The 26,271-nt window shown below is 45.2% G+C and overlaps 1 protein-coding gene across 2 annotated transcripts; it reads left to right on the top strand.

Moving 5' to 3' along the window:
- The first annotated feature begins 10,118 nt into the window (after window positions 1–10,118).
- Window positions 10,119–25,541, top strand: LOC311104244 (histone-arginine methyltransferase CARM1). Of its 2 annotated transcripts, none has more exons than XM_084146000.1 (16): window positions 10,119–10,289; window positions 13,140–13,262; window positions 13,615–13,721; window positions 13,893–13,997; window positions 14,166–14,276; window positions 16,499–16,676; window positions 16,887–16,977; window positions 17,170–17,251; window positions 19,740–19,825; window positions 20,473–20,562; window positions 21,033–21,170; window positions 22,292–22,381; window positions 22,497–22,609; window positions 23,024–23,101; window positions 23,247–23,315; window positions 23,655–25,541. In XM_084146000.1, exons 1-16 carry the CDS (start codon window positions 10,148–10,150, stop codon window positions 23,804–23,806), a joined length of 1,755 nt encoding a protein of 584 aa, XP_084002126.1. In that variant the 5' UTR covers window positions 10,119–10,147; the 3' UTR covers window positions 23,807–25,541. The 2 variants fall into 2 exon arrangements, with proteins under 2 accessions (XP_084002126.1, XP_084002125.1); XM_084145999.1 differs by having other exon boundaries at window positions 13,137–13,262.
- Window positions 25,542–26,271: the final 730 nt, after the last annotated feature.

The raw sequence follows: 26,271 nt of genomic DNA, 5'->3' as shown, positions 1-26,271 counted from the left end.
CTGTACTTCTCCACAACTTTGTCCCTGACCTGTTTGGAGAGCTCCTTGGTCTTCATAGTGCCCTTTGCTTGGTGGTGCCCCTTGCTTAGTGGTGTTGCAGACTCTGGGGCCTTTCAGAACAGGTGTATATATACTGAGATCATGTGACCTTAGATTGCACACAGGTGGACTTTATTTAACTAATTATGTGACTTATGAAGGTAATTGGTTGCACCAGATCTTATTTAGGGGCTTCATAGCAAAGGGGGTGAATACATATGCACGCACCACATTTCCGTGATTTTTTTTTTGAATTTTTGAAACAAGTTGTTTTTTTTCATTTCACTTCACCAATTTGGCCTATTTTGTGTATGTCCATTACATGAAATCCAAATAAAAATCAATTTAAATTACAGGTTGTAATGCAACAAAATAGGAAAAACACCAAGGAGGATGAATATTTTTGCAAGGCACTGTATATACAGTGGGGGAAAAAAGTATTTAGTCAGCCACCAATTGTGCAAGTTCTCCCACTTAAAAAGATGAGAGAGGCCTGTAATTTTCATCATAGGTACACGGCAACTATGACAGACAAATTGAGATTTTTTTTCTCCAGAAAATCACATTGTAGGATTTTTTATGAATTTATTTGCAAATAATGGTGGAAAATAAGTATTTGGTCACCTACAAACAAGCAAGATTTCTGGCTCTCACAGACCTGTAACTTCTTCTTTAAGAGGCTCCTCTGTCCTCCACTCGTTACCTGTATTAATGGCACCTGTTTGAACTTGTTATCAGTATAAAAGACACCTGTCCACAACCTCAAACAGTCACACTCCAAACTCCACTATGGCCAAGACCAAAGAGCTGTCAAAGGACACCAGAAACAAAATTGTAGACCTGCACCAGGCTGGGAAGACTGAATCTGCAATAGGTAAGCAGCTTGGTTTGAAGAAATCAACTGTGGGAGCAATTATTAGGAAATGGAAGACATACAAGACCACTGATAATCTCCCTCGATCTGGGGCTCCACGCAAGATCTCACCCCGTGGGGTCAAAATGATCACAAGAACGGTGAGCAAAAATCCCAGAACCACACGGGGGGACCTAGTGAATGACCTGCAGAGAGCTGGGACCAAAGTAACAAAGCCTACCATCAGTAACACACTACGCCGCCAGGGACTCAAATCCTGCAGTGCCAGACGTGTCCCCCTGCTTAAGCCAGTACATGTCCAGGCCCGTCTGAAGAGTGCATTTGGATGATCCAGAAGAGGATTGGGAGAATGTCATATGGTCAGATGAAACCAAAATAGAACTTTTTGGTAAAAACTCAACTCGTCGTGTTTGGAGGACAAAGAATGCTGAGTTGCATCCAAAGAACACCATACCTACTGTGAAGCATGGGGGTGGAAACATCATGCTTTGGGGCTGTTTTTCTGCAAAGGGACCAGGACGACTGATCCGTGTAAAGGAAAGAATGAATGGGGCCATGTATCGTGAGATTTTGAGTGAAAACCTCCTTCCATCAGCAAGGGCATTGAAGATGAAACATGGCTGGGTCTTTCAGCATGACAATGATCCCAAACACACCGCCCGGGCAACGAAGGAGTGGCTTCGTAAGAAGCATTTCAAGGTCCTGGAGTGGCCTAGCCAGTCTCCAGATCTCAACCCCATAGAAAATCTTTGGAGAGGGTTGAAAGTCCATGTTGCCCAGCGGCAGCCCCAAAACATCACTGCTCTAGAGGAGATCTGCATGGAGGAATGAGCCAAAATATCAGCAACAGTGTGTGAAAACCTTGTGAAGACTTACAGAAAACTTTTGACCTGTGTCATTGCCAACAAAGGGTATATAACAAAGTATTGAGCAACTTTTGTTATTGACCAAATACTTATTTTCCACCATAATTTGCAAATAAATTCATAAAAAATCCTACAATGTGATTTTCTAAGATATTTTCTTCTCATTTTGTCTGTCATAGTTGACGTGTACCTATGATGAAAATTACAGGCCTCTCTCATCTTTTTAAGTGGGAGAACTTGCACAATTGGTGGCTGACTAAATACTTTTTTTCCCCACTGTATATACATATATATACTACCAGTCAAAAGTTTGGACACACCTACTCATTCAAGGGTTATTCTTTATTTTTACTATGTTTTACATTGTAGAATAATAGTGAAGACATCAAAAATATGAAATTTTACATTTTAGTCATTTAGCAGACGCTCTTATCCAGAGCGACCTACAGTTAGTGAGTGCATACATTTTCATAATAACACATATGGAATCATGTAGTAACCAAAAAAGTGTTCATCAAATCAAAACATATTTTATATTTGAGATTCTTCAAATACCCACCCTTTGCCTTGATGACAGCTTTGCACACGCTTGGCATTCTCTCAACCAGCTTCATGAGGTAGTCACCTGGAATGCATTTCAATTGACAGGTGTACCTTCTTAAAAGTTAATTTGTGGAATTTATTTCCTTCTTAATGCGTTTGAGCCAATCAGTTGTGTTGTCACAAGGTAGGGGGGGTATACAGAAGATAGCCCTATTTGGTAAAAGACCAAGTCCATATTATGGCAAGAACAGCTCAAATAAGCAAAGAGAAATGACAGTCCATCATTACTTTAAGACATAAAGTTCAGTCAATATGGAACATTTCAAGAACTTTGAACGTTTCTTCAAGTGCAGTCCAAAAACCATCAAGCGCTATGATGAAACTGGCTCTCATGAGGACCGCCACAGGAATGGAAGACCCAGAGTTACCTCTGCTGCAGAGGATAAGTTCATTAGAGTTACCAGCCTCAGAAATTGCAGCCCAAATAAATGCTTCACAGAGTTAAAGTAACAGACACATCTCAACATAAACTGTTCAGAGGGGACTGTGTGAATCAAGCCTTCATGGTCGAATTGCTTCAAAGAAACCACTACTAATGGACACCAATAAGAAGAAGAGACCTGCTTGGGCAAAGAAACACGAGCAATGGACATTAGACCGGTGGAAATTTGTCCTCTGGTCTGGAGTCCAAATTTGAGATTTTTGGTTCCAACCGCCATGTCTTTGTGAGATGCAGTGTGGGTGAACGGATGAGGACAATGACCCAACAGGACAATGACCCAACACACCTCCAGGCTGTGTAAGGGCTATTATACTAAGCAGGAGAGTGATAGAGTGTTGCATCAGATGACCTGGCCACCACAATCCCCCGACCTGAACTCAATTGAGATGGTTTGGGATGAGTCGGACGGCAGAGTGAAGGAAAAGCAGCCAACAAGTGCTCAGCATATGTGGGAACTCCTTCAAGACTGTTGGAAAAGCATTCCAGGTGAAGCTGGTTGAGAGAATGCCAAGAGTGTGGAAAGCTGTCATCAAGGCAAGGGGTGGCTATTTGAAGAATCTCAAATATAAAATATATTTCGATTTGTTTGTAGACCTGCACAAGGCTGGGATAGGCTACAGGACAATAGGTAAGCAGCTTGGTGAGAAGGCAACAACTGCAATTATTAGAAAATGGAAGAAGTTCAAGATGACGGTCAATCACCCTCGGTCTGGGGCTCCATGCAAGATCTCACCTCGTGGGGCATCAATGATCATGAGGAAGGTGAGGGATCAGCCCAGAACTACACGGCAGGAACTGGTCAATGACCTGAAGAGAGCTGGGACCACAGTCTCAAATAAAACCATTAGTAACACACACTATGCCGTCATGGATTAAAATCCTGCAGCGCACGCAAGGTCCCCCTGCTCAAGCCAGCGCATGTCCAGGCCCGTCTGAAGTTTGTCAATGACCATCTGGATGATCCAGAGGAGGAATGGGAGAAGGTCATGTGGTCTGATGAGACAAAAATAGAGCTTTTTGGTCTAAACTCCACTCGCCGTGTTTGGAGGAAGAAGAAGGATGAGTACAACCCCAAGAACACCATCCCAACCGTGAAGCATGGAGGTGGAAACATCATTCTTTGGGGATGCTTTTCTGCAAAAGGGACAGGACGAATGCACCGTATTGAGGGGAGGATGGATGGGGCCATGTATCGCGAGATCTTGGCCAACAACCTCCTTCCCTCAGTAAGAGCATTGAAGATGGGTCGTGGCTGGGTCTTCCAGCATGACAACGACCCGAAACACACAGCCAGGGCAACTAAGGAGTGGCTCCGTAAGAAGCATATCAAGGTCCTGGAGTGGCCTAGCCAGTCTCCAGATCTCAACCCCATAGAAAATCTTTGGAGGGAGTTGAAAGTCTGTGTTGCCCAGCGACAGCCCCAAAACATCACTGCTCTAGAGGAGATCTGCATAGAGGAATGGGCCAAAATACCAGCAACAGTGTGTGAAAACCTTGTGAAGACTTACAGAAAATGTTTGACCTGTGTCATTGCCAACAAAGGGTATATAACAAAGTATTGAGAAACTTTTGTTATTGACCAAATACTTATTTTCCACCATAATTTGCAAATAAATAAATACAAAATCCTACAATGTGATTTTCTGGACTTTTTTTTCTCATTTTGTCTGTCATAGTTGACGTGTACCTATGATGAAAATTACAGGCCTCTCTCATCTTTTTATGTGGGAGAACGTGCACAATTGGTGGCTGACTAAATACTTTTTTCCCCCACTGTATATAAACAGTCTCTATGTCTGTGACCTAATACATCCTGGAGAGTAGAGAAGACCAGCTCCCATCATTTTAGCTTCAACACAAACCATTGTTCCCTGCATCTCTACAGCTGCTACTGGTAGCTGTTGTCTGTGAGTCTCTCTGGATTTGTAAAATGTTTATGGTGAAATTGGATCAGATAAGCTAAAGGGAAATAGTTTGAGTGGATTGATCACATTAGTGGTGGTACTACTTACCACTGCCAGTCAGTCCAGGGAAGATTGACCATCTCCAGTGAAGACTCCAGCAGTAAGCTGTACTCCCTGCTGCAGTGTTTGCAAACCTGGTCAAGACCTACAGGAAACGTATGATCTCTATAATTGCAAACAAAGGTTTCTGTACCAAATATTAAGTTCTGTTTTTCTGACGTATCAAATACTTATGTCATGCAATAAAATGCAAATTAATTACTTAAAAATCATACAATGTGATTTTCTGGATTTTTGTTTTAGATTCCGTCTCTCACAGTTGAAGTGTACCTATGATAAAAATTACAGACCTCTACCTGCTTTGTAAGTAGGAAAACCTGCAAAATCAGCAGTGTATCAAATACTTGTTCTCCCCACTGTATATGTATGTACACATAAGTGCCTCTCTTTACTGATAACCATATTTAATTAGGGGCCATTATGAAAGCAGTGGGGAGAAAGTGGCGCAAGAAAAGCCGTGCGTTTTTTCAGAGAGAGGGGGAGCACTTCTGTCGCATTGGCCTCGTCAGAAATCTCGTTCTTTCAAGTGATAGCCGGACACTTTCACTTGGCCGTTGGACAGACCACGCAGACATGTCGAATAACAGCGCAAACAGCAGCAACTTGGTTATCGCTCAGAAGGTGGTAAAACAACTTCGGCTAGAGGCGAGTGTTCGCAGGATCAAGGTAAATAAATGACATTCAGAAAGACTGATAAAAAACTATTCTGCATTGGGTGTGACTGACTGACTTGTCAACATGGCCCTTTAGTAACTAGTGAAAAGCTATATTTTATGTAAAGTTTCACTATTTTATGGAAAACAACGCGTTATTTTGCTATTTCCAGGCCATTTGTTACAAAATGCTGTTCCATTGGAATTATGCCAGCTGTTTGCAGAATTGTAACTAACTGCAGAGGTGTCCAGTAGACTAGAGGAGTATCCTGTAAATTGACGTGCTCAATCGAGCGCCGCCTTTCAACTGTCATGTTGAGTCACGAAAGCCAATTAAACACTTTGTTACCTAAAGAAGAATGTAAGATTATAACGTAGTTCTAGTCTTGCTGTATGCATAGGGTGTTATGGCACATTTAGGCTACTCCTCAGCTCTTCACTTAGTTTAACACCGTTTTGAATGGATGTATTTAAGATATATTTAGATGTTAACGATTTGCTGTTAATTATGATCTAATTTAATAATGTGAAATATGATGATTTCCTGCTGTAGGCTGTGTAATCCGGAGAAAGCAAACAGCTCGTAGGCTAGTTTCCGCGCTGGTGCAGCACAGTGGTGGCCTTTGTTGATTGTAGCTGTGACAGTAGTGCGATTGTTGGCCGAATTACTCTTTTAGAGATTAGTCCGCAGACCTTAAACTACTCTGGAGCAGTCAAGCAAGCTGTGCTTTGAAGGACATATTAGAATGCAGGAAAAATATAGGGTGACTTGTATCTATAGCCTATGAAATATTATCAACTAACTAGACAAATAACAAACTCAATGTATAGCCCATTTGTGACTTGGTCCTAAAGTGCCATCTTGTGTTAATGGGGACAATGTTGTAGACTTCACCCATGAAACAAGCCCTCTAGTAAAGTACCAAATTATTATGCTATTGCTGAGTCAAGTTCCAGGTAGGAACTTTAGGAAAATAGCTGCTCATTTCTCAGATTCTCTCGCAGTGTGAGCTTGGACCATATTACTGTAGGTTCATTAGACTGAGTATCAGTAGGAGTATTGTGGCAGAGTGAAAGGGTTGGCCCCTCTATTTATTGATGCGTGGACCAGGTCTCTCTTGAAAAGCTGCGTTAAAGCAAGTAGAAGTTAAGTAGAACAGGATTGATCTCAATTTACTTGGAACTTCATTATAGAAAACGCTGTCATTGTCAATGATGACTCATTCTCATGAATGCCCATGACATCTATATGTCATCTTTACAACAGTGTTATGTAGCCCTTATGACACGGAATTAAAGTATAAGGGAACTGACAGTGTCTCTCTGTTTCCACTCTCAGGTGTCCCAGGCAGCAACGGACCTGAAGACCTTCTGCCTGCAGAACGCCCATAAAGACCCTCTCCTCATAGGGGTGCCCTCCAGCGACAACCCCTTCAGACCCCCCAAGTCCTGCGCCCTCTTCTGAGGTGAGATGACAGTCTGATGATATGCTAGAGTAGGCTTCAACTAACTCCCTCTCAATCTCTCTCTTCTGTCTCTTTCTCTCACACACACACACACACACACGTGCATGCACGCACACACACACACATACACACACACACACATTTTCTCTCTGTTTCTTTCTGTCCTGCTTTCTTTCTCTACCTTCCTCTCTACCCCTGTTCCTCACTCTCCTTTTCTCTCTCTGTTTGCTAACCTTTGACTTTATGGCTTTGATTGTTGCAGAGAGAACATAATAATAATAATAATAATAATAATAATAATAATAATAATATGCCATTTAGCAGACGCTTTTATCCAAAGCGACTTACAGTCATGCGTGCATACATTTTTGTGTATGGGTGGTCCCGGGGATCGAACCCACTACCTTGGCGTTACAAGCGCCGTGCTCTACCAGCTGAGCTACAGAGGACCACATAACCCATAACATAACCCATAGCAGCCATATCTCGTCTAACTGCTGTGCCTGTGATCTGATCGGACTCCATTCTTTCTCACTGCAGGCAATGGTGATGATGGAGGCTCGTAAAACACGTCTGAACATTCCCTAAGGATGCCTTTCTTCTCCCAGCCCCTCGGCATCTCCTACACCCTACCCCACCACGTCCAGTCACTGAAGACCTCAAGGCCAGAACACAATCACAAGCATTTAACCCTATGCTGAGTAAGTTTTGACATGTGTTCTGTTCTGGATTTCTTCAGCTCAATAAGGATAACATTTGCAGTCTGTTGTGTGTTGAGATCATTAGAATGGCAGCACTCCTTAAAGTATAAATATGGCAGTCTCAACCCAACTCTCCCTGTAGTCTCTACGTTTTTGTTACTTTTCTTTTACTCAAAGTGAAATTGAACTGTATTAGGATTTACACATTGTTGTTAGCGAGTCTTTTAAAGTGGTTGACCAAGTGCCATTACATGAGTATAGCCTACAGTATCATTGTTGTGAAGCTATATTCAACACACTGCAAGATATTACACCTGAGTTTTATCTCAATGCTTGTTTTTCAAAATGGTGCTCAGTTGGTCGCAAACACAAATGAAGGTTCCACACAAACTCACCTTAACACTGTCACTGTGATTTTTGTCAGATGAAATTGTGAAGCATTTCGATAAGTGTCATTTATGATTCTCTGCTAAGAGTGTGGTGACTCTATGAGCGTCTCAAGAGAATTGAGCCATTTGACTGAAATGTTACGCGGATTCTCATGTGTTAATCACTCGACTACACTGTTAAGATCCTCAGTTGACAGTTAAACCACTGTGATGCAAAATTGAATTAAAAAGGAGATAGTGTTACTATGTGTTGAAACGAGTGACTTAGAGAGGATGTTAGAGGTTTATTGTGAGTCTTGGCATATAGAGATCTCAAACTCAGGTCGTGCAAAAGATCTGTTTCAATGCTGGTTTTGTGGTGTTTCTCAGTCAACATCAGAATAATGACATGAAGGATCATAACAAGAATATGAAGGATTATGATTACTGTACTGACACTATAGATAAGTATAATTGCTGTGTATCATCATTATAAATAAGCCTTACCTCAGGACACTCAGTGGAAAGAGCCTGCTACTCCATTGGTGCATCTAAGTTAAAGTAAGCACACATTGTAAATGCTTGAAAGTCATTTTTAGGGTTCCCCACCCCACCCCTTTTACATTTTACTCTACTGCTTCAAACTAATGTGCCTTAGTATGTGCCATACTTCTGTTAATTTAAATGCCCCGATTTTAACACGAGACCTGTTGAGGCCTAAATCTGCATTTACTTTCCCACTTGATTAATCAGAAACACTTAAAGAGGACCTGAAGGAGTTGAAAAACAACACCAGAGAATGAGTAACGTTTAGGAACCATACTGTGTTTTTATTACAACATGAAGTGTTGCTAAAAACTGGAGAACAGCCCTTGAACGTGTTCCAATACCCAGAAACATATGTCTTTAATAATATCCTCTGACATGACCACTGATAGGTGAAAGGACTAGGCCTAAATAGATTTTCACAGTACTATTATCTTGCCTACCAAGTCATTTCATATCAGTGGCCATGCAGGAAAGGAGATGGAGGAACGGAAGCTATTTTCACTATGGTGACAGACACTGAGCTCTGAATTCCTCTGACGTTATAATAAAGTGAAGAGATACATTTTTGAGAACTACAGTGTCCATAATGCATGGGAAAGCAGAGCACCTCTTTTTACAAATATTAGTCACTGAAATGCTCTGGTGGAAGGATTCTTACATGTGGAAACACTGTCAACCTCTTGTGCCTTAACATTTATTTTGTATTTTTTTGTATTTGTCTTAGAATGGTACCATGTATTGACTGAATCATTTAATAAATGTATTATTTCACCTTCAACATCTCCTTGAGTCTCATGTTTTATCAAGGAGTTTGCTTAAGAGTGGCCCCCTTAAGCTGACTGGCCAGAACACACAGTATCAGGGGTAGGCAACTCCAGTCCTGCAAGGACCTGAGTGTCTGCTGCTTTTCTCTTTTGCCTGGCACTTAATTAATCCACTTATGCCACACAAAAATGTATGCACGCATGACTGTAAGTCGCTTTGGATAAAAGCGTCTGCTAAATGGCATATTATTATTATATTATACCTGGTTTATAAATCAGATGCTGATTTTGAGAGAACAAAAGCCAGCAGACATGCACTCAGGCCCCTGTAGACCAGACTTGCTCATCCCTGTCATATAGAATGCTGCTCAAGTAATACCAGTGCATATTTGCCAATAGTCTGCCAGAGAAACTGTATTTGGCTACTGCCCAAAGTTGTAGGTTTTGGTACTTGCTGCATGACATGTTACACAGCAGAACATATACTATTCACATAGATTTAACAGATCAGGATACGAAACGCAGCCTGGCTGACAGTCTGACATTCTTATTTTATTCATACGATTATTCAAGATCCCCTATTTCTCTCTTTGTTCAACTAACTATAATGTCTATGCTGAAACAGTATACAGCAGTACAACAGAAGTCGGTGCAAAGTCTACTGTATTTGCACTAAGCAGTTTGCCTCTCGGCCACAGAGTGGCAGTAAAGCTGCGTGTATCCCGTTTCCTGTCGTGAGTGCGTGTCCAACGCTGGATGTGAGCGCCACTGTGAGCTGTCTCTTCCCCCAGATCGAAGATGGCGGTGTCGGTGTTTCCCGGCGTGCGGCTCCTCTCTATCGGAGACGCAAACGGAGAAATACAGCGTCACTCCGAGCAGCAGCCTCTACGACTGGAGGTGAAAGCCACACAGGACGCTGCCCTGATCAACCTCTCCAATGGTGAGTGGTCTTGAGACAGCTCTTCCATACCCCGGTTCGGCCTGGGCTCCTGGCTAACTTACGTTACCCTGGCTAACTAGCCAGAGCTAAATGCTAACAAGCTAGCTAGCAAACCGATGCGAGTGCCTTGTCTTGCACATGTGTGCGGATGGGGGTTCCACTTCAAAACCGACTGGTTCCACCTATAGAATCCAACGTAATGGGGACTGTTGTTTTCGCTTATCGCTACTAGCTAGCTAATATAACTTCGTTAGCTACTTCTCCAGCACCGCGACAGCGCACACTGTTGGTAGCTTAGCTAACTATCGGTGGTTAGCATTATCAAGCTTACTGCGTTCATTTCGTGGCTTGTGGACCACGTTTTATCTTACCTAGCTATTTGTCTTGAATAATATTCTTTAAAGTAGTTATTTCATGCGAAGTAGTCTGTTTTTGCTCACACGAGACGTTTCCTGGACAGCTAACTAAGTGTGACCAAACATATTAGTTACCTAGCTACCCTTGTTTACTAATATCAACTTGCTAACAATTTAGCGCCAGATTGCCTTTCAATGATGCACCATCCTGTCCCGCAGCTAAGCCTGCTAGCCAGCTCGCTACACATTGATACAGATAGCCAATGCTAATTGACATGTTAGCGTGCGCTTTCATTTGTGCTCCAAGAAACTAACTGTCAGCCCTACTACGCAATGTTGTGCCCTTCATGCCACACAGTACTAACAGTTAAAACCAACTGCGTCATATGGGCATTGCCCTCTTTATTAGCTAGTTAGATGTTTTTTTATGATAAAGTAAGATAACGTTTGACCCTTTGAGATGTGTATCTTAAGTGTGTGTTGTTTTGGAACGTCGTCGTCTTTGCGCACAGATCATAGTAGCGGTGCAAGCAAGCTAAACCCGGTGGCTCGTGCGTGCTACTTTATGGTTCTCTCATCTACTGTAGCTACCTAGCTGAGTTAATAATTGGCGATAATCGAAATCGTTCCAAAGAACAGGCTAAACAGGAGGCCTTGCGTGTCGATGAGCTAAACCAGGCTCGTATTAGTTATTCATCTTTGTTCTCCCCTGAACAATAGCCAACTAGTCCCCCATCTACCCTCTCCCCTGTCGTTCTCTTGTTTGCTCGCGGTCAGAGCTTGCAGCTTTTGTTACACTGAGGCACAGATGGGATGGCCCTTTCAAGAAGCCGTGATGTCCCTAGTTTTGATACAGTCAAGCTTGGGCTGTGGGGAAAGTGGAAATGTGTGTGTGTGGCAGTGTGTTTTTCAAGGTGTCCTATCAAAGTTTTATGATGTGTGTGATTGCCTGGTCTGGTCCATAGGCCCAACAGCAGTTTCCTCCTCCCAACATTCCCATGATGATGAAAGAGAAACGTTTCCATACCAGGCAGGAATGAACTCTCGATTGAATTGCTACTTGGACCAGCATGACAGAGAGTCTAAAGTAATCTGACCAATTTTACGTTTTCCATTTGGAAAAATAACCTCAGTGTCTTGCCACACAATCATTTTATTTCTGCGTTATTATAGCCACAATAGCACCTCAATAAAACACAGCACACTAGTAATGGCTATTGACATTTATTATAGTGGGCTCATCATACTGGAATGGGTGTATTTAAATCCTGTCCATGAGGGGCAATGTCTTGGCCCAGCAAAAATATCATAATTTTGCTCTTCACTTTGACAAGTGTCTTTATGATTACATTTACATTTTACATTTTAGTCATTTAGCAGACGCTCTTATCCAGAGCGACTTACAGTTAGCGAATATATCTTTTTTTTTTTTTTTTTTTTTTTTTTTTTTATACTGGCCCCCCGTGGGAATCAAACCCACAACCCTGGCGTTGCAAACGCCATGCTCTATCAACTGAGCTACATCCCTGCCGGCCATTCCCTCCCCTACCCTGGACGACGCTGGGCCAATTGTGCGCCACCCCATGGGTCTCCCGGTCGCGGCCGGCTGCGACAGAGCCTGGATTCGAACCAGGATCTCTGGTGGCACAGTTAACACTGCGATGCAGTGCCTTAGACCACTGCGCCACTCGGGAGATTAGATTTTTTTTTCGGGAGATTAGATTTTTTTGATGACCTGACATTACCTTGTTAGAACATTGACATGGCTATCATCTGGTTGTTACATATCTGTAACATGTCTATAGTGACAGTCCTTGTCCCCCATCTGTCATTCTGTCACTGCCCACAATGTTCAGCTGTAGGCCTTGTAGACAGGACCTGTCGAGTGGAGGGAGATGGTTGTAGCCTAAATATTTTAAAGCATGCACTCTATCTCTCTCTCAGCCCTTGCGTCGAACACACACTTGTTAAGCAACACACACACTCCCTCATATGTATTTATCGCAGGTTAATCCTGTGTCAGTAGCTAGTTTGGTCTGTTAATAAAACATGCTGCATCTGGCTAATCTAAGTAACAGCGCTAGTCTTAATCCCATCACAACTGCTGGATTAAACCGCAGATTATCTCACTGCCATGCCTGCACAGCACTAGACCTACCTTGCCAAAGTATTGCTTTCACATATCCAGTCTTTAAAACTCTGTGATCTTTATCATCCAGGAGTGTGTGTGAAATAGCTTCAACAGAATACATTACTCACTTTCCCTCTGCTAAAGGAGGTTAAAAATAGCGCTCTGCTTGCTGCTATGGTTGAGTTGCTTTGATGCTAATTGAGTCAATAAAGCACTGTGTGCGATCGGGCCAATTCTGTGTTAGCATGTTGTTCTTCATGTTGTGTGACCTACCACGTACTCCTGTGCCATGCATATTCCATGAATGACCTGTTGTAGGCGTGTTGCCGTGCCCTAACTAATGTATGCCTCCTCCCACAGCAGAGGAGACATGCGTGTTCAAGTGTTCGGTCTCCCGGGACACAGAGTGCAGTCGCGTGGGGAAACAGTCGTTCATCATCACGCTGGGCTGCAACAGCGTCCTGCTACAGTTCACCTCACCTGCGGGTAGGTAACCCCTGGCAACAACCACCGCTCTGTCTCAGAGAATGCTGTCATTGTCTGTCTGTCTGGTGTTTCCATCTGTCTTTGACTGCCTGCCAGTAAGCTATATCAGTCTCTGTCATTGACCCTCTGTCTCCTGTGTGTTTCTTGAGTCCCTGTCCTGGTGCACATGTTCCTGTCCTCATAATGAGATTCTTATTGTTTCTCAAACTTGTCTTACCTCTGTCATGTTTGTGAACTGTTATAATTTGTTATAACTGGTCGTTTGATTTTTCATTATGACTGGCTTAAGACCGTTTAGATCTGTTATGTCTGATTTGTCCTGCTTATAACCTGTTATGACTATCTTCTCAAGAGTTCTCATCGTTCTATAACCTCCTGAAGAACTGCCGCGGCCACAGTGGAGAGCAGTCGGTCTTCAGCGACAGGACAGAGGAATCATCCGCAGTACAGTACTTCCAGGTACACACGCAGAATCTGCCACTCATTGCAAGAATTCATTTATTCCAACCTTGATTAGCTCAGTGACAATATTAAAACAACTCATGAAAAATAAGCTGTTCTGTCACTTTCTTTTCCTCTCTCTCTCTCTCTCTCTCTCTCTCTCGTTCTCTCTCTCCTTCGCTCTTCCAGTTCTATGGCTACCTCTCCCAGCAGCAGAACATGATGCAGGACTACGTCAGGACAGGAACCTATCAGAGGGCCATTCTCCAGAACCACACTGACTTCAAGGATAAGGTACTGATGCACTGTCCTGGAACTTAAATATAGCTTCCTCTGAATTGAGTCCTTTGCTGAGTATTTGAAACTAAACTGATGTTTAATTGGTTTGGGATGTAGACACTGCTGGATTTCATTGATGTCTTTATCAGGGAAGAATTATAATCCATTCCCCTCTCTCTCTAGGTGGTGTTGGATGTGGGCTGTGGTTCAGGGATTCTGTCGTTCTTTGCTGCTCAGGCTGGGGCCAGGAAGGTCTACGCTGTGGAGGCCAGCACCATGGCCCAGCACGCAGAGGTAACACACACACACAAAACCATGTCGAAATTAAAATTGACCTACAGAACCAGTCAAAAGTTTGGACACACCTACTCATTCAAGGGTTTTTCTTTATTTGTACTATTTTCTACATTGTAGAATAATAGTGAAGACCTCAAAACTATGAAATAACACATATGGAATCATGTAGTAACCAAAAAAGTGTTAAACAAATCAAACTTTATTTTATATTTGAGATTCTTCAAATAGCCACCCTTTGCCTTGATGACAGCTTTGCACACTCTTGGCATTCTTTCAACCAGCTTCACCTGGAATGCTTTTCCAACAGTCTTGGAGTTCCCACATATGCTGAGCACTTCTCATCCCAAACCATCTCACTTGCGTCGAGGTCGGGGGATTGTGGAGGCCAGGTCATTTGATGCAGCACTCCATCACTCTCCTTCTTGGTAAAATAACCCTTACACAGCCTGGATGTGTGTTGGGTCATTGTCCTGTTGAAAAACAAATGATAGTCCCACTAAGCCCAAACCAGATGGGATGGCGTATCGCTGCAGAATGCTGTGGTAGCCATGCTGGTTAAGTGTGCCTCGATTTTTCTAAATTAATCACAGACAGTGTCACCAGCAAAACACCCCCACACCATAACACCACCTCCTCCATGCTTTATGGTGGGAAATACACTGTGGAGATCATCCGTTCACCCACATCGCGTCTCACAAAGACACAGTGGTTGGAACCAAAAATCTCCAATTTGGACACATCAGACCAAAGGTCAAATTTCCACTGGTCTAATGTCCATTGCTCGTGTTTCTTGCCCCAAGCAAGTCTCTTCTTCTTATTGGTGTCCTTTAGTAGTGGTTTCTTTGCAGCAATTCGACCATGAAGGCCTGATTCACACAGTCTCCTCTGAACAGTTGATGTTGAGATGTGTCTGTTACTTGAACTCTGTGAAGCATTTATTTGGGCTGCAACATTTATTTGGGTAACTCAAATGAACTTTTCCTCTGCAGCAGAGGTATCTCTGGGTCTTCCATTCCTGTGGCGGTCCTCATGAGAGCCAGTTTCATCATAGCGCTTGATGGTTTTTGCGACTGCACTTGAAGAAACTTTCAAAGTTCTTGAAATGTTCCGTATTGACTGACCTTCATGTCTTAAAGTAATGATGGACTGTCGTTTCTCTTTGCTTATTTAAGCTGTTCTTGCCATAATATGGACTTGGTCTTTTACCAAATAGGGCTATCTTCTGTATACCCCCCCCTACCTTGTGACAACACAACTGATTGGCTCAAATGCATTAAGAAGGAAAGAAATTCCACAAATTAACTTTTAAGAAGGTACAGCTGTTAATTGAAATGCATTCCAGGTGACTACCTCATGAAGCTGGTTGAGAGAATGCCAAGAGTGTGCAAATCTGTAATCAAGGCAAAGGGTGGCTATTTGAAGAATCTCAAATGTAAAATATATTTGGATTTGTTTAACACTTTTTTGGCAACTACATGATTCCATATGTGTTATTTCATATTTTTGATGTCTTCACTATTATTCTACAATGTAAATTTTTTTTACAAATAAAGAAAAACCCTTGAATGAGTAGATGTGTCCAAACTTTTGACTGGTAGTGTATATATTTTCAATTAACTGCACTTTTTCTGGGCCGCAAATTGATTTTGACAAACAAATCAGTCCCAAAAAAATCTGTGCAGTCCTCCGTTGAATTTCGAAAGCCCTCGAGATGAAAAGTTTGCCCACCCCTGCTCTAACCCTATCCTCTTCTTGACATGCTAGGTAGCCATAAGTCTGGCAAATGTATCAGTCTCACTCTAATGCACACACACACTATTTTCCTCCCACACACACACTAACCCTCTGGTGTCCCCTCCTCTAGGTCCTGGTGAACTCTAACCCTCTGGTGTCCCCTTCACTAGGTCCTGGTGAACGCTAACCCTCTGGTGTCCCCTCCTCTTTGTCCTTGTGAACTCTAACCGTCTGGTCTCCCCTCCTCTAGGTCCTGGTGAACTCTAATGGTCTCCCCTCCTCTTGGTCCTGGTGAACTCTAACCGTCTGGTGTCCCCTCCTCTAGGTCCTGGTGAACTCTAACCCTCTGGTGTCCCCTCCTCTAGGTCTTGGTGTACTCTAACCCTCTGGTCTCCCCTCCTCTAGGTCCTGGTGAACTCTAACCCTCTGGTGTCCCCTCCTCTAGGTCCTGGTGAACTCTAACCGTCTGGTCTCCCCTCCTCTAGGTCTTGGTGAACACTAACCGTCTGGGGGACCGTGTGGTGGTGATCCCTGGTAAAGTAGAGGAGGTTACGCTACCGGAGCAGGTGGACATCATCATCTCAGAGCCCATGGGCTACATGCTCTTCAACGAGAGGATGCTGGAGAGCTACCTCCACGCCAAGAAGTTCCTCAAGCCTAGCGGTGAGACAGGGGAAGGTTGGAGGGAGAGCATAGAAAGGGGTAGCGTGAGAGGGAAGGAGAAAGGGAGAAAATGTCAAGAGGTCTGAAGATTATTTTGAATCCCTAGCAGTAAATAATATTAAAGTCTACATTTGAAAACTGAGAGACATATTCATCATGACTAGCCACTAGTGATTGTACCATCATTAACTGACTTCCTGTGTGTCGCAGGTAAAATGTTCCCCACCATCGGTGACGTGCACCTGGCCCCCTTCACAGACGAACAGCTCTACATGGAGCAGTTCACCAAGGCCAACTTCTGGTGAGTAGGAGGGGAGGGAGGAGAGAAAAAGGGAGAGTGGGAGGAAGGATGGGGTTGGAGGGACGGGGGGGGATATGGCAAGAGGAGAAGAAGCTCTGGGAGTGGAAGCAGTGAATGGAAGGAGATATCAGTAACTTTTCATTGGGCTGCTGTAGTTGATGATGATAATGATTCTATTTCTCACTCACTCAGGTACCAGCCTTCCTTCCATGGTGTGGACCTCTCAGCCTTGCGAGGCGCAGCGGTGGACGAGTACTTTCGCCAGCCCATTGTGGTACGTAGATTTCTCAATTGTATGTCAGACTCTTGAACACCTATTTTCTGACATTGCCTGCACCTCCCACCATGTCGGTTAAAGCGATATTTCCCCCCCCCCCCCCCCCCCCCCCCCCCAAGATGATTATGGGGTTCAGGGGGACGGTTAACTAGGAAATGTATATGGGAGGGGTGTATAAGGCCTGAAATAGTCAGGGGGTATGTGGGGACAAGAGCTGTTTGTGGAAGATTGGCATAGTACGGACTGGCCAGTGTGTTTGTTTACCTCCAAGGGTGGTACATGTGGTGTGTGTGGTCTATGGGCAAACACTGATGTAGGATAGGAGATTGCCTGTATGGGAGTTTGTGTTTGTGGTAGGAGATACCACAGTTACACTGTGTGTGTGTTATGAAGGCTGGGATAAATAAGCTAGATTCAGTCTGAGTGTAGGATCCCAATGTTTTCGCCCAGTCCAGCTCCCCTAGTCTAACACCACAGAACCAACAGTGAGGATTCAACAGTACTATCACTGCTCATATGAATCTCAACCCTTTTATCACACACAGCACCACACACACCGACAGCGACACACACACCCTTTTCCAGCGGTAGTCAGCTGGGCAGGCCTCCTCCGTGCCTGCTCCAGTGTTACTCTGCTGGGAGAGCCGGGCCAGAGGGCCTGGTTCTGGGTACAGCCTCTGTTCTAGATCATTCAAATAAGGCATAGACCGTCTCCGTACCCACTCAAGCCAATGCTGCCGTAAAACATTTATATCTCACTGGGACTTACCTGGATACTCTCGCTTCCCTCCCCCCTTCCCTCTCTCTCTCCCTTCCCTCTATCTATCTCTCCCTTCCCTCTTCCCTCTATCTATCTCTCCCTTCCCTCTTCCCTCTATCTATCTCTCCCTCCCCTCTTCCCCCTCTCTCCCTCCCCTCTTCCCCCTCTCTCCCTCCCCTCTCTCCCTCCCCTCTTCCCCTCTCTCCCTCCCCTCTTCCCCCCCTCTTCCCTCCCCTCTTCCCTCTCTCTCCCCTCTTCCCTCTCTTCCCTCTATCTCTCTCTTCCTCCCCTCTTCCCTCTCTCTCCCTCCCCCCTTCCCTCTCTCTCTCCCTCCCCTCTTCACTATATCTATCTCTCTCTTCCCTCTATCTCTCCCTTCCCTCTCGCTCTCTTCCCTCTATCTCTCTCTTCCCTCTCTCTCCCTCCCCTCTTCCCTCTCTCTCCCTCCCCTCTTCCCTCTCTCTCCCTCCCCTCTTCCCTCTCCCTCCCCTCTTCCCTCTCTCTCTCCCTCCCCTCTTCCCTCTATCTATCTCTCTCTTCCCTCTATCTCTCCCTCCCCTCTTCCCTCTCTCTCTTCCCTCTATCTCTCTCTTCCCTCTCTCTCCCTCCCCTCTTCCCTCTCTCTCCCTCCCCTCTTCCCTCTCTCTCCCTCCCCCCTTCCCTCTCTCTCTCCCTCCCCCCTTCCCTCTCTCTCTCCCTCCCCTCTTCCCTCTATCTATCTCTCTCTTCCCTCTATCTCTCCCTCCCCTCTTCCCTCTCTCTCTTCCCTCTCTCTCCCTTCCCTCTATCTCTCCCTCCCCTCTTCCCTCTATCTATCCCTCCCCTCTTCCCTCTCTCCCCTCTATCTCTCCCTCCCCTCTTCACTCTCTCTCCCTCCCCTCTTCACTCTCTCTCCCTCCCCTCTTCCCTCTCTCCCTTCCCTCTTCCCTCTCTCCCTTCCCTCTTCCCCCTCTCTCCCTTCCCTCTTCCCCCTCTCTCCCTTCCCTCTTCCCTCTCTCCCTCCCCTCTTCCCTCTCTCCCTCCCCTCTTCCCTCTCTCTCCCTCCCCCCTTCCCTCTCTCTCTCCCTCCCCTCTTCCCCCTCTATCTCTCCCTCCTCTCTTCCCTCTATCTATCTCTCCCTCCTCTCTTCCCTCTATCTATCTCTTCCCTCTCTCTCCCTTCCCTCTCTCTCTCTTCCCTCTATCTCTCTCTTCCCTCCCCTCTTCCCTCTCTCTCCCTCCCCTCTTCCCTCTATCTATCCTTCCCTTTCTTCCCTCTATCTCTCCCTCCCCTCTTCCCTCTCTCTCTCTCTCTCCCTTCCCTCTTCCCTCTATCTATCTCTCCCTCCCCTCTTCTCTCTCGCTCTATTCCCTCTCTCTCTATTCTCTCTTCCCTCTCTCTCCCTCCCCTCTTCCCTCTCTCTCCCTCCCCTCTTCCCTCTCTCTCCCTTCCCTCTTCCCTCTATCTATCTCTCCCTCCCCTCTTCTCTCTCGCTCTATTCCCTCTCTCTCTATTCCCTCTTCCCTCTCTCTCTCTTCCCTCTCTCTCCCTCCCCTCTTCCCTCTCTCCCTCTTCTCTATCTCTCCCTCCCCTCTTCCCTCTCTCTCTATTCCCTCTCTCTCTATTCCCCCTTCCCTCTCTCTCTCTTCCCTTTCTCTCTCTTCCCTCTCTCTCCCTCCCCTCTTCCCTCTCTCTCCCTCCCCTCTATCTCTCCTTCCTCCTTTTTCTTTTCCTCCCCCTCTCAGGACACATTTGATATCCGTATCTTGATGGCCAAGTCTGTCAAATACACAGTCAACTTCCTGGAGGCCAAAGAGGAGGATTTGTACAGGTGTGTGTGTCGTTGTGCCGTCTGTCTGTGTCTGTTATTCCCTCATATTATTGAATTATTATTCTTAGATTGAGTTGAGAATTGCGATGCATAGATACATGTTACTGAATGTGGGGATGTCCTACTACTCTAATATGGTGCTACTTCCAATTTGAAATTCCTACATCAGCAAAACATAGTACATAATTCCTTCTACTAGTGTGTAAAAATAACCGTAAAGCGGCAATCAGCAGTAGAAACGATTACAAAGTGAATTCCCCACCCCTCTTTAGGTAAAAAGCTGAGGGATGGGGCTGGAAAAATGTAACCACTCTCAAATTCATAGACCGAGCTATGGATGCAAGGACTGACCATCCATGATATCATAATTATAGTTTTAACCATGTTTTGACTTGATATATTGTTTACATTTACTTTGTTTACAAACATTGGAGTAAAACAAATATTTTGGGTTCTGATGGGTTATGACAGTTGAACTAAGCTCATTAGGCATTTCTAAGTTAAATACTTCAAGACTCAATGGGTACATATCATTATTTATAAGTCCAAAATGGGATGTAGCAACTGCTGATTGCCCCTTTAACTAGACTAACACTTATCCCACTCTTTTCTCTCTTTCCCTCTTTCTCCCCTTCTCTCTCTTTCAGGATAGAAATTCCCTTTAAGTTCCATATGATGCACTCAGGGCTGGTGCACGGCCTGGCCTTCTGGTTCGATGTAGCGTTCATGGGATCAATGTAAGTCGGCCTGAGCTGCCTTAACCAATCACCGGGGGCCAGGGCTGAAGTGTGTGTGTGTGTGTGTGTGTGTGTGGTCAGAAGGTCACAGGAATTATTGTAAAATCTGATCACTTGATCCAGGACTCCTGACCTATATGGATCCTGACTATATCTACACCCTCACTTTCCTTTTTCTTTGATCACTTATTTTTTTATTTCTCACAGACGTTGCAGCAAACACCAAGACAGAAAGCGGGTGCAACTTAAAAGCAATAAAATCTAGTACAATACATTCACTATAGAAACATTTCACAATAAGTTGTAGCTATAGAAACATTTCAAAATTAGTTGTAACTATAGAAACATTTCACAATAAGTTGTAAATGGCTGTTCCTACTGTATATCTGACAATGCTTGTACTGTAGTAGGATGATGTTGATTGAACCTTAAAGTATCCTGACCTCTAACCCCCCTCCCTCTCTCTGCAGGGTGACAGTGTGGCTCTCCACGGCTCCCACAGAGCCCCTGACCCACTGGTACCAGGTACGCTGTCTGCTCCAGTCACCCCTCTTCACCAAGGCAGGAGACACACTCTCCGGCACAGCACTGCTCATCGCCAACAAGAGGTAAGGGACTGTAGAGGGGTCTGTTGGGGGTCTACTGGGGCTCTACTGGGGGTCTGTTGGGGGTCTACTGGGGATCTGTTGGGGGTCTACTGGGGCTCTACTGGGGGTCTGTTGGGGGTCTACTGGGGCTCTACTGGGGGTCTGTTGGGGCTCTACTGGGTATGGGAGGCTTTGGTGTTACTGTGTTGTCATTCCCCTCTAGGCCCAGGCTTGTGTTATAATATGACACTTGTGTGTGTAGGTGATGTACAGTGCGCTCCATTAGTATTGGGACAGTGACAATTATTTTATATTTTGCCTCATACAATGACTATGGGGTTAAAGTGCAGACTGTCAGCTTACATTTGAGGGTATTTTCATACATATCGGGTGAACCGTTTAGAAATGACAGCACTTTTTGTATGTAGTCCCCCCATTTTAAGGGAACCAAAAGTATGGAGACAAATTCACTTGTGTGTATTAAAGTAGTAAAAAGTTAAGTATTTGGACCCAATCGTCATAGCACGCAATGACCACATCAAGCTTGTGACTCTACAAATTAGTGCTGGGGTACAGAGCCAAAACAACAAAATGTGTCACTGTCCCAATACGTTTGGAGCTCACTTTATGTACAGTGCCTTCGGAAAGAATTCAGACCACTTGACTTTTTCCACATTTTGTTACATTACAGCCTTATTCTAAAATGTATGAAATAAAATAAATCCTCAGTAATCTACACACAATACCCTATAATGACAAAGCAAAAACACGTTTTTAGAAATTGTAGAAAACCAACCCCTTCTCTCCTCCCATACCAACCCCTTCTCTCCTCCCATACCAACCCCTTCTCTCCTCCCATACCAACCCCTTCTCTCCTTCCATACCAACCCCTTCTCTCCTTCCATACCAACCCCTTCTCTCCTTCCATACCAACCCCTTCTCTCCTTCCATACCAACCCCTTCTCTCCTCCCATACCAACCCCTTCTCTCCTCCCATACCAACCCCTTCTCTCCTCCCATACCAACCCCTTCTCTCCTCCCATACCAACCCCTTCTCTCCTTCCATACCAACCCCTTCTCTCCTCCCATACCAACCCCTTCTCTCCTCCCATACCAACCCCGGCTCTCTTCCCTCCCCACAGACAAAGCTATGACATCAGTATTGTTGCCCAAGTGGACCAGACAGGCTCCAAGTCCAGCAACCTCCTGGACTTGAAGAACCCCTTTTTCAGGTGAGTTGGTCTGTTCCGCTGCCCTTGGCCTGTGCCATTCAGGATAACGAGGGGGGGGGAAGGGGAGCTCCCTCTCATGGCGTGTATGCTGTTGTGTATGTGTGTGTTTTTGTAGGTACACAGGCAGCACCCCCACTCCCCCTCCTGGGTCGCACTACACCTCCCCCTCTGAGACCATGTGGAACAATGGGGGGGCCTACAGCATGAGCCAGGGCATGGCTGTGTCAGGTAAATACACACACATAGAGGACACAGGTAGAGGGGACACACACACAGAAGACATACCCACACACACTGCATGAGGCAGAACAATGCTGTGTCGGGTAAACACACACACAGACAAAAAACTAACACAATCTGACCCATGATAGCATCATCAGGCGACAGGCATCCGTACAACATCATGACCAAATGTTTTACTAAACTGTAGTAATATCCCAGAATAGATCAGGCTAACAGAGTAGCAGACAGACAGGGGATGCATATTCTCTCTGAGGGGAAAACGGTGTGTGAGAGAAAGGATGCTTATGCTTCTCCTGTGCTTTTTTCCCATTTCGCTCCCTTTCACTCCCCATCTCTCTCTTCTCCCCATCTTACTCTCTCTCTTCCCCGTCTCACCCTCTCATCTCTCTCTCCTCTCAGGGATGCCTACAGCCTATGACCTCAGTACGGTCATGGGCAGCGGCTCGACGGTGTCCCACAACAACCTCATCCCCCTCGGTAGGATACTATGAACTGACTGACAAACCGACAGACTGACAGACATCACAGACAGTGTGACTGACTGTGTGTGTGTGTGTGCACGTTTTGTGTGTGTTTGTTAATACACAGTCTCACTGTTACCTCTGTTCCTGCCCTCCCTCAGTGAACACAGGGATAGTGAATCACACCCACTCCAGGATGGGCTCCATCATGAGCACAGGAATCGTCCAGGGTACGTCTCTTTATACACTATACCAGAGTTTCCCAAACTCGGTCCTGGGGCCCCCCCTGGGTGCACGTTTTGGTTTTTACCCTAGCACTACACAGCTGATTCAAATAATCAAAGGTTGATGATGAGGAGGCAGGACAGGACAGAGTTTGGGAAAACCTGCACTATACTACATCAAGTCAACATTTTCCTAAACGCCTATCATTTGTGTAAATAGAGGGGATGGATTCTGAAGTATGTGACATAGTTGGCCCACAACCAATCAAGGGAAAGTGATAACACTCTTTCCCTCTCTCTCCCGCCCCTTTTCTCCCCATCACTCTTTCTTCCTCATCTCTCCAGGAGCTTCTACTGGCCAGTCAGGTCCTAGCAGCAGCAGCTCTAACCAGCAGCAGCATTATCCCGTCACCAACCAGTTCACCATGGGGGGACCCGCCATCTCCATGGCCTCTCCCATGGCCATCCCTAGCAACACCATGCATTATGGGAGTTAAGACCTTGTCACCCCTCACCTCCGACCCCCTGCATGACCTCTACTAGCCCCTCCCCCTGACCCACCACAGCCAGAATACCAAAACCAGTGCTGTCATGTTGTCCCTTCAGCACCTTCTTTCTCCTTTACTGTCCATCTCTCCATCTATCACTGGTGTTATTCGCTCATATCCGTCCCTCCCCGCCGCTACAGACACTCTCTCTGTTTTGAGAGCTGTTCCCCTACTCCCTCCCTCTCTCATCATCGTGCAGCAGCTGCTATGATATCCCCAGTCCAGCCAGAGGGTGGCAGCACCTCTACGTTCAACTGACAGACTGATCAGCACAAGAAATTGGCAGTTTGTTTTAATGGAGAGCTGAACTGATGTGAACTTTGTTTGACTGGACCTTTTTATGCTTTACAGACGCATACATGTACACCTACACACACATATTGAACACAGAGACATTTGTTGCAAAGAAGAACTCATTGTACGACTGTACAGCAGGTATCATCTCCTTTATCCGGGTTCCCTCCCTCCTCTCCTCCCTTTTGGACATTTGGCCTCCCATAGTGCCGGTGTGATGCCCCACCCTTCCCCCTCCTCCACCAAACACACACCCAACCCCATCCACTACAGCCAGTCGCTATCCCCCCTCCCCTCATCGCTGGATTGGATGTCCCCCACTACAGATCTGCACTGAAAGGACGGGGCTTTCCTGTACAGTAGAACACTATGAACACCCATCACCGACCGCCATTTTGTTTTCATATCGAGGCACTTCTCCACCTGCCTGCCTCTCCTTAAGAGACGGCCCCATTCCAGACCGCTAGCTAGCTCCACCCCCCCCCCACCCAAGTTGTTTGTCTGGTCATCCATAGTGGTAGTCTTTAGCCCAGTAGACCTAGGCTGTCCCTCAAGACACCCTATTCACTATACAGTGCTCTACTTTCGACTAGAGCCACATGGCCAAATGAAGTGCACTATATAGGGAATAAGGTGTCATTTGAGATGTAATTTGAGACGTAGCCTAGATGTCAGTGTGTAGGAGAACCCTGTAGAATGTGATCTTGAAGAACACCACCTCTGGAACCCTGATGTTAGAACCTCACCTCTGATGGACTGATTGACTTGTGAGGTGTGTCGTCCAAAGCCAATGAGCTTTGAGGACACAGCAGCAGACCCAGCCCCCCACTCCCCATCAGGATTGCAGTGAGCTGGAGTGGGCTGATGGTATTGATGGAGGCAGGGGTGGGATGGACCCACAGACTGCCAGTATGGACCAAGGACAGTGGTGTGGGCTGTTGGAGCAGCTGTATCCTAGTTTACATCCTTCCCCAGTTTCCTTTCCTTCCTTCATTTTCAGACTGAGGTGGGGAGTTTGGGATAGAGGGGAGTAGGGAGTCACCTTTTTCCCTCCCCCCTCCCTCACTACCTATGATCTCCAGACTCTAACATATCTAAACCTCACCCCTCCAATCTCCTCCCTCCTTTCCCAGACAAGCCAATTGCCCAACCTTCGGACAAAGACTTCATGGACATGTATGCATTGCTTCCAGTCACAATTTATGGACTGAGTTGAATTACATTTTTTTGATTTAGCAAGTTTTATGAAGAGAAAATGTCTTGCTAGTTTGTAGGGTTAACTTTTTTTCAGTTGTCTTTATTTGTTTTATTTCTTTCACAGAAAAGCAACAAACAAAAAAAAGTATAAAAGGAGTAAATTAAATGTTGGTGGAGAAGTCCCAAAAAAAATCCTCGGGTTAAGTCTTATAATATTTTACTTTTGTTGAGATATTGCAGTTAGAATCATACATAACACCAATGTTGTGATAGTTGCTAGCTTAGCATTCAAACACTACGTTTCTCTGACCTCAGAAGGGACATCTAATTGATGGAAGGTGCATCAGGAAGTCTCTTGTTCATTGTTTTTATTGCTCGAGGTAAGAAATTGCCCCTAACAAGTAGCCACAGATCTAGGATCAGATTTTCCTAACCATAAACAGCAGTTAGGGACGACTAATGAAATCTGTTTTCATAACTGCAATAACGTCTCCTTGAGGGTAAGTTAAAAATCTTGGTCCTTCTGTGTGCCATACACTATGAGCCTATATAGTCAGCAGACATTGACTGTAAATGTGTCCTCCAAGCACACACACACAAAGCAGCTACCTCTGGAGTGCTCAGCTGTCCCATAAATCTCAGGGATCATTGCTGGGCCTAGCCAGTCTTGAGGCTTCAGAACAAACAAGAATCCCAGTTACAGTAAGCAGAGCACTGACAACTCGAAGGCTGGAACCAATGCTGCCTACCTGAGATCTCTCTACTTCCCCATATGAAATAGTAGATAGGTTGAAATCAAGATGGTGGAAATTCCACAGCTAGATGAAGGCAGCGTTCATCTCCAGCCCCTAGTTGTGCAGGCTTTTGTCCCAGCCCAGTACCTACCAACACACCTGAACTAATATTGAATCAGGTGTGTTAGT

Source organism: Coregonus lavaretus (assembly GCF_964263955.1).
Source record: "Coregonus lavaretus genome assembly, chromosome: 28".
NCBI lineage: Eukaryota > Metazoa > Chordata > Actinopteri > Salmoniformes > Salmonidae > Coregonus > Coregonus lavaretus.
This window is presented reverse-complemented; position numbering and strand designations above follow the sequence as displayed.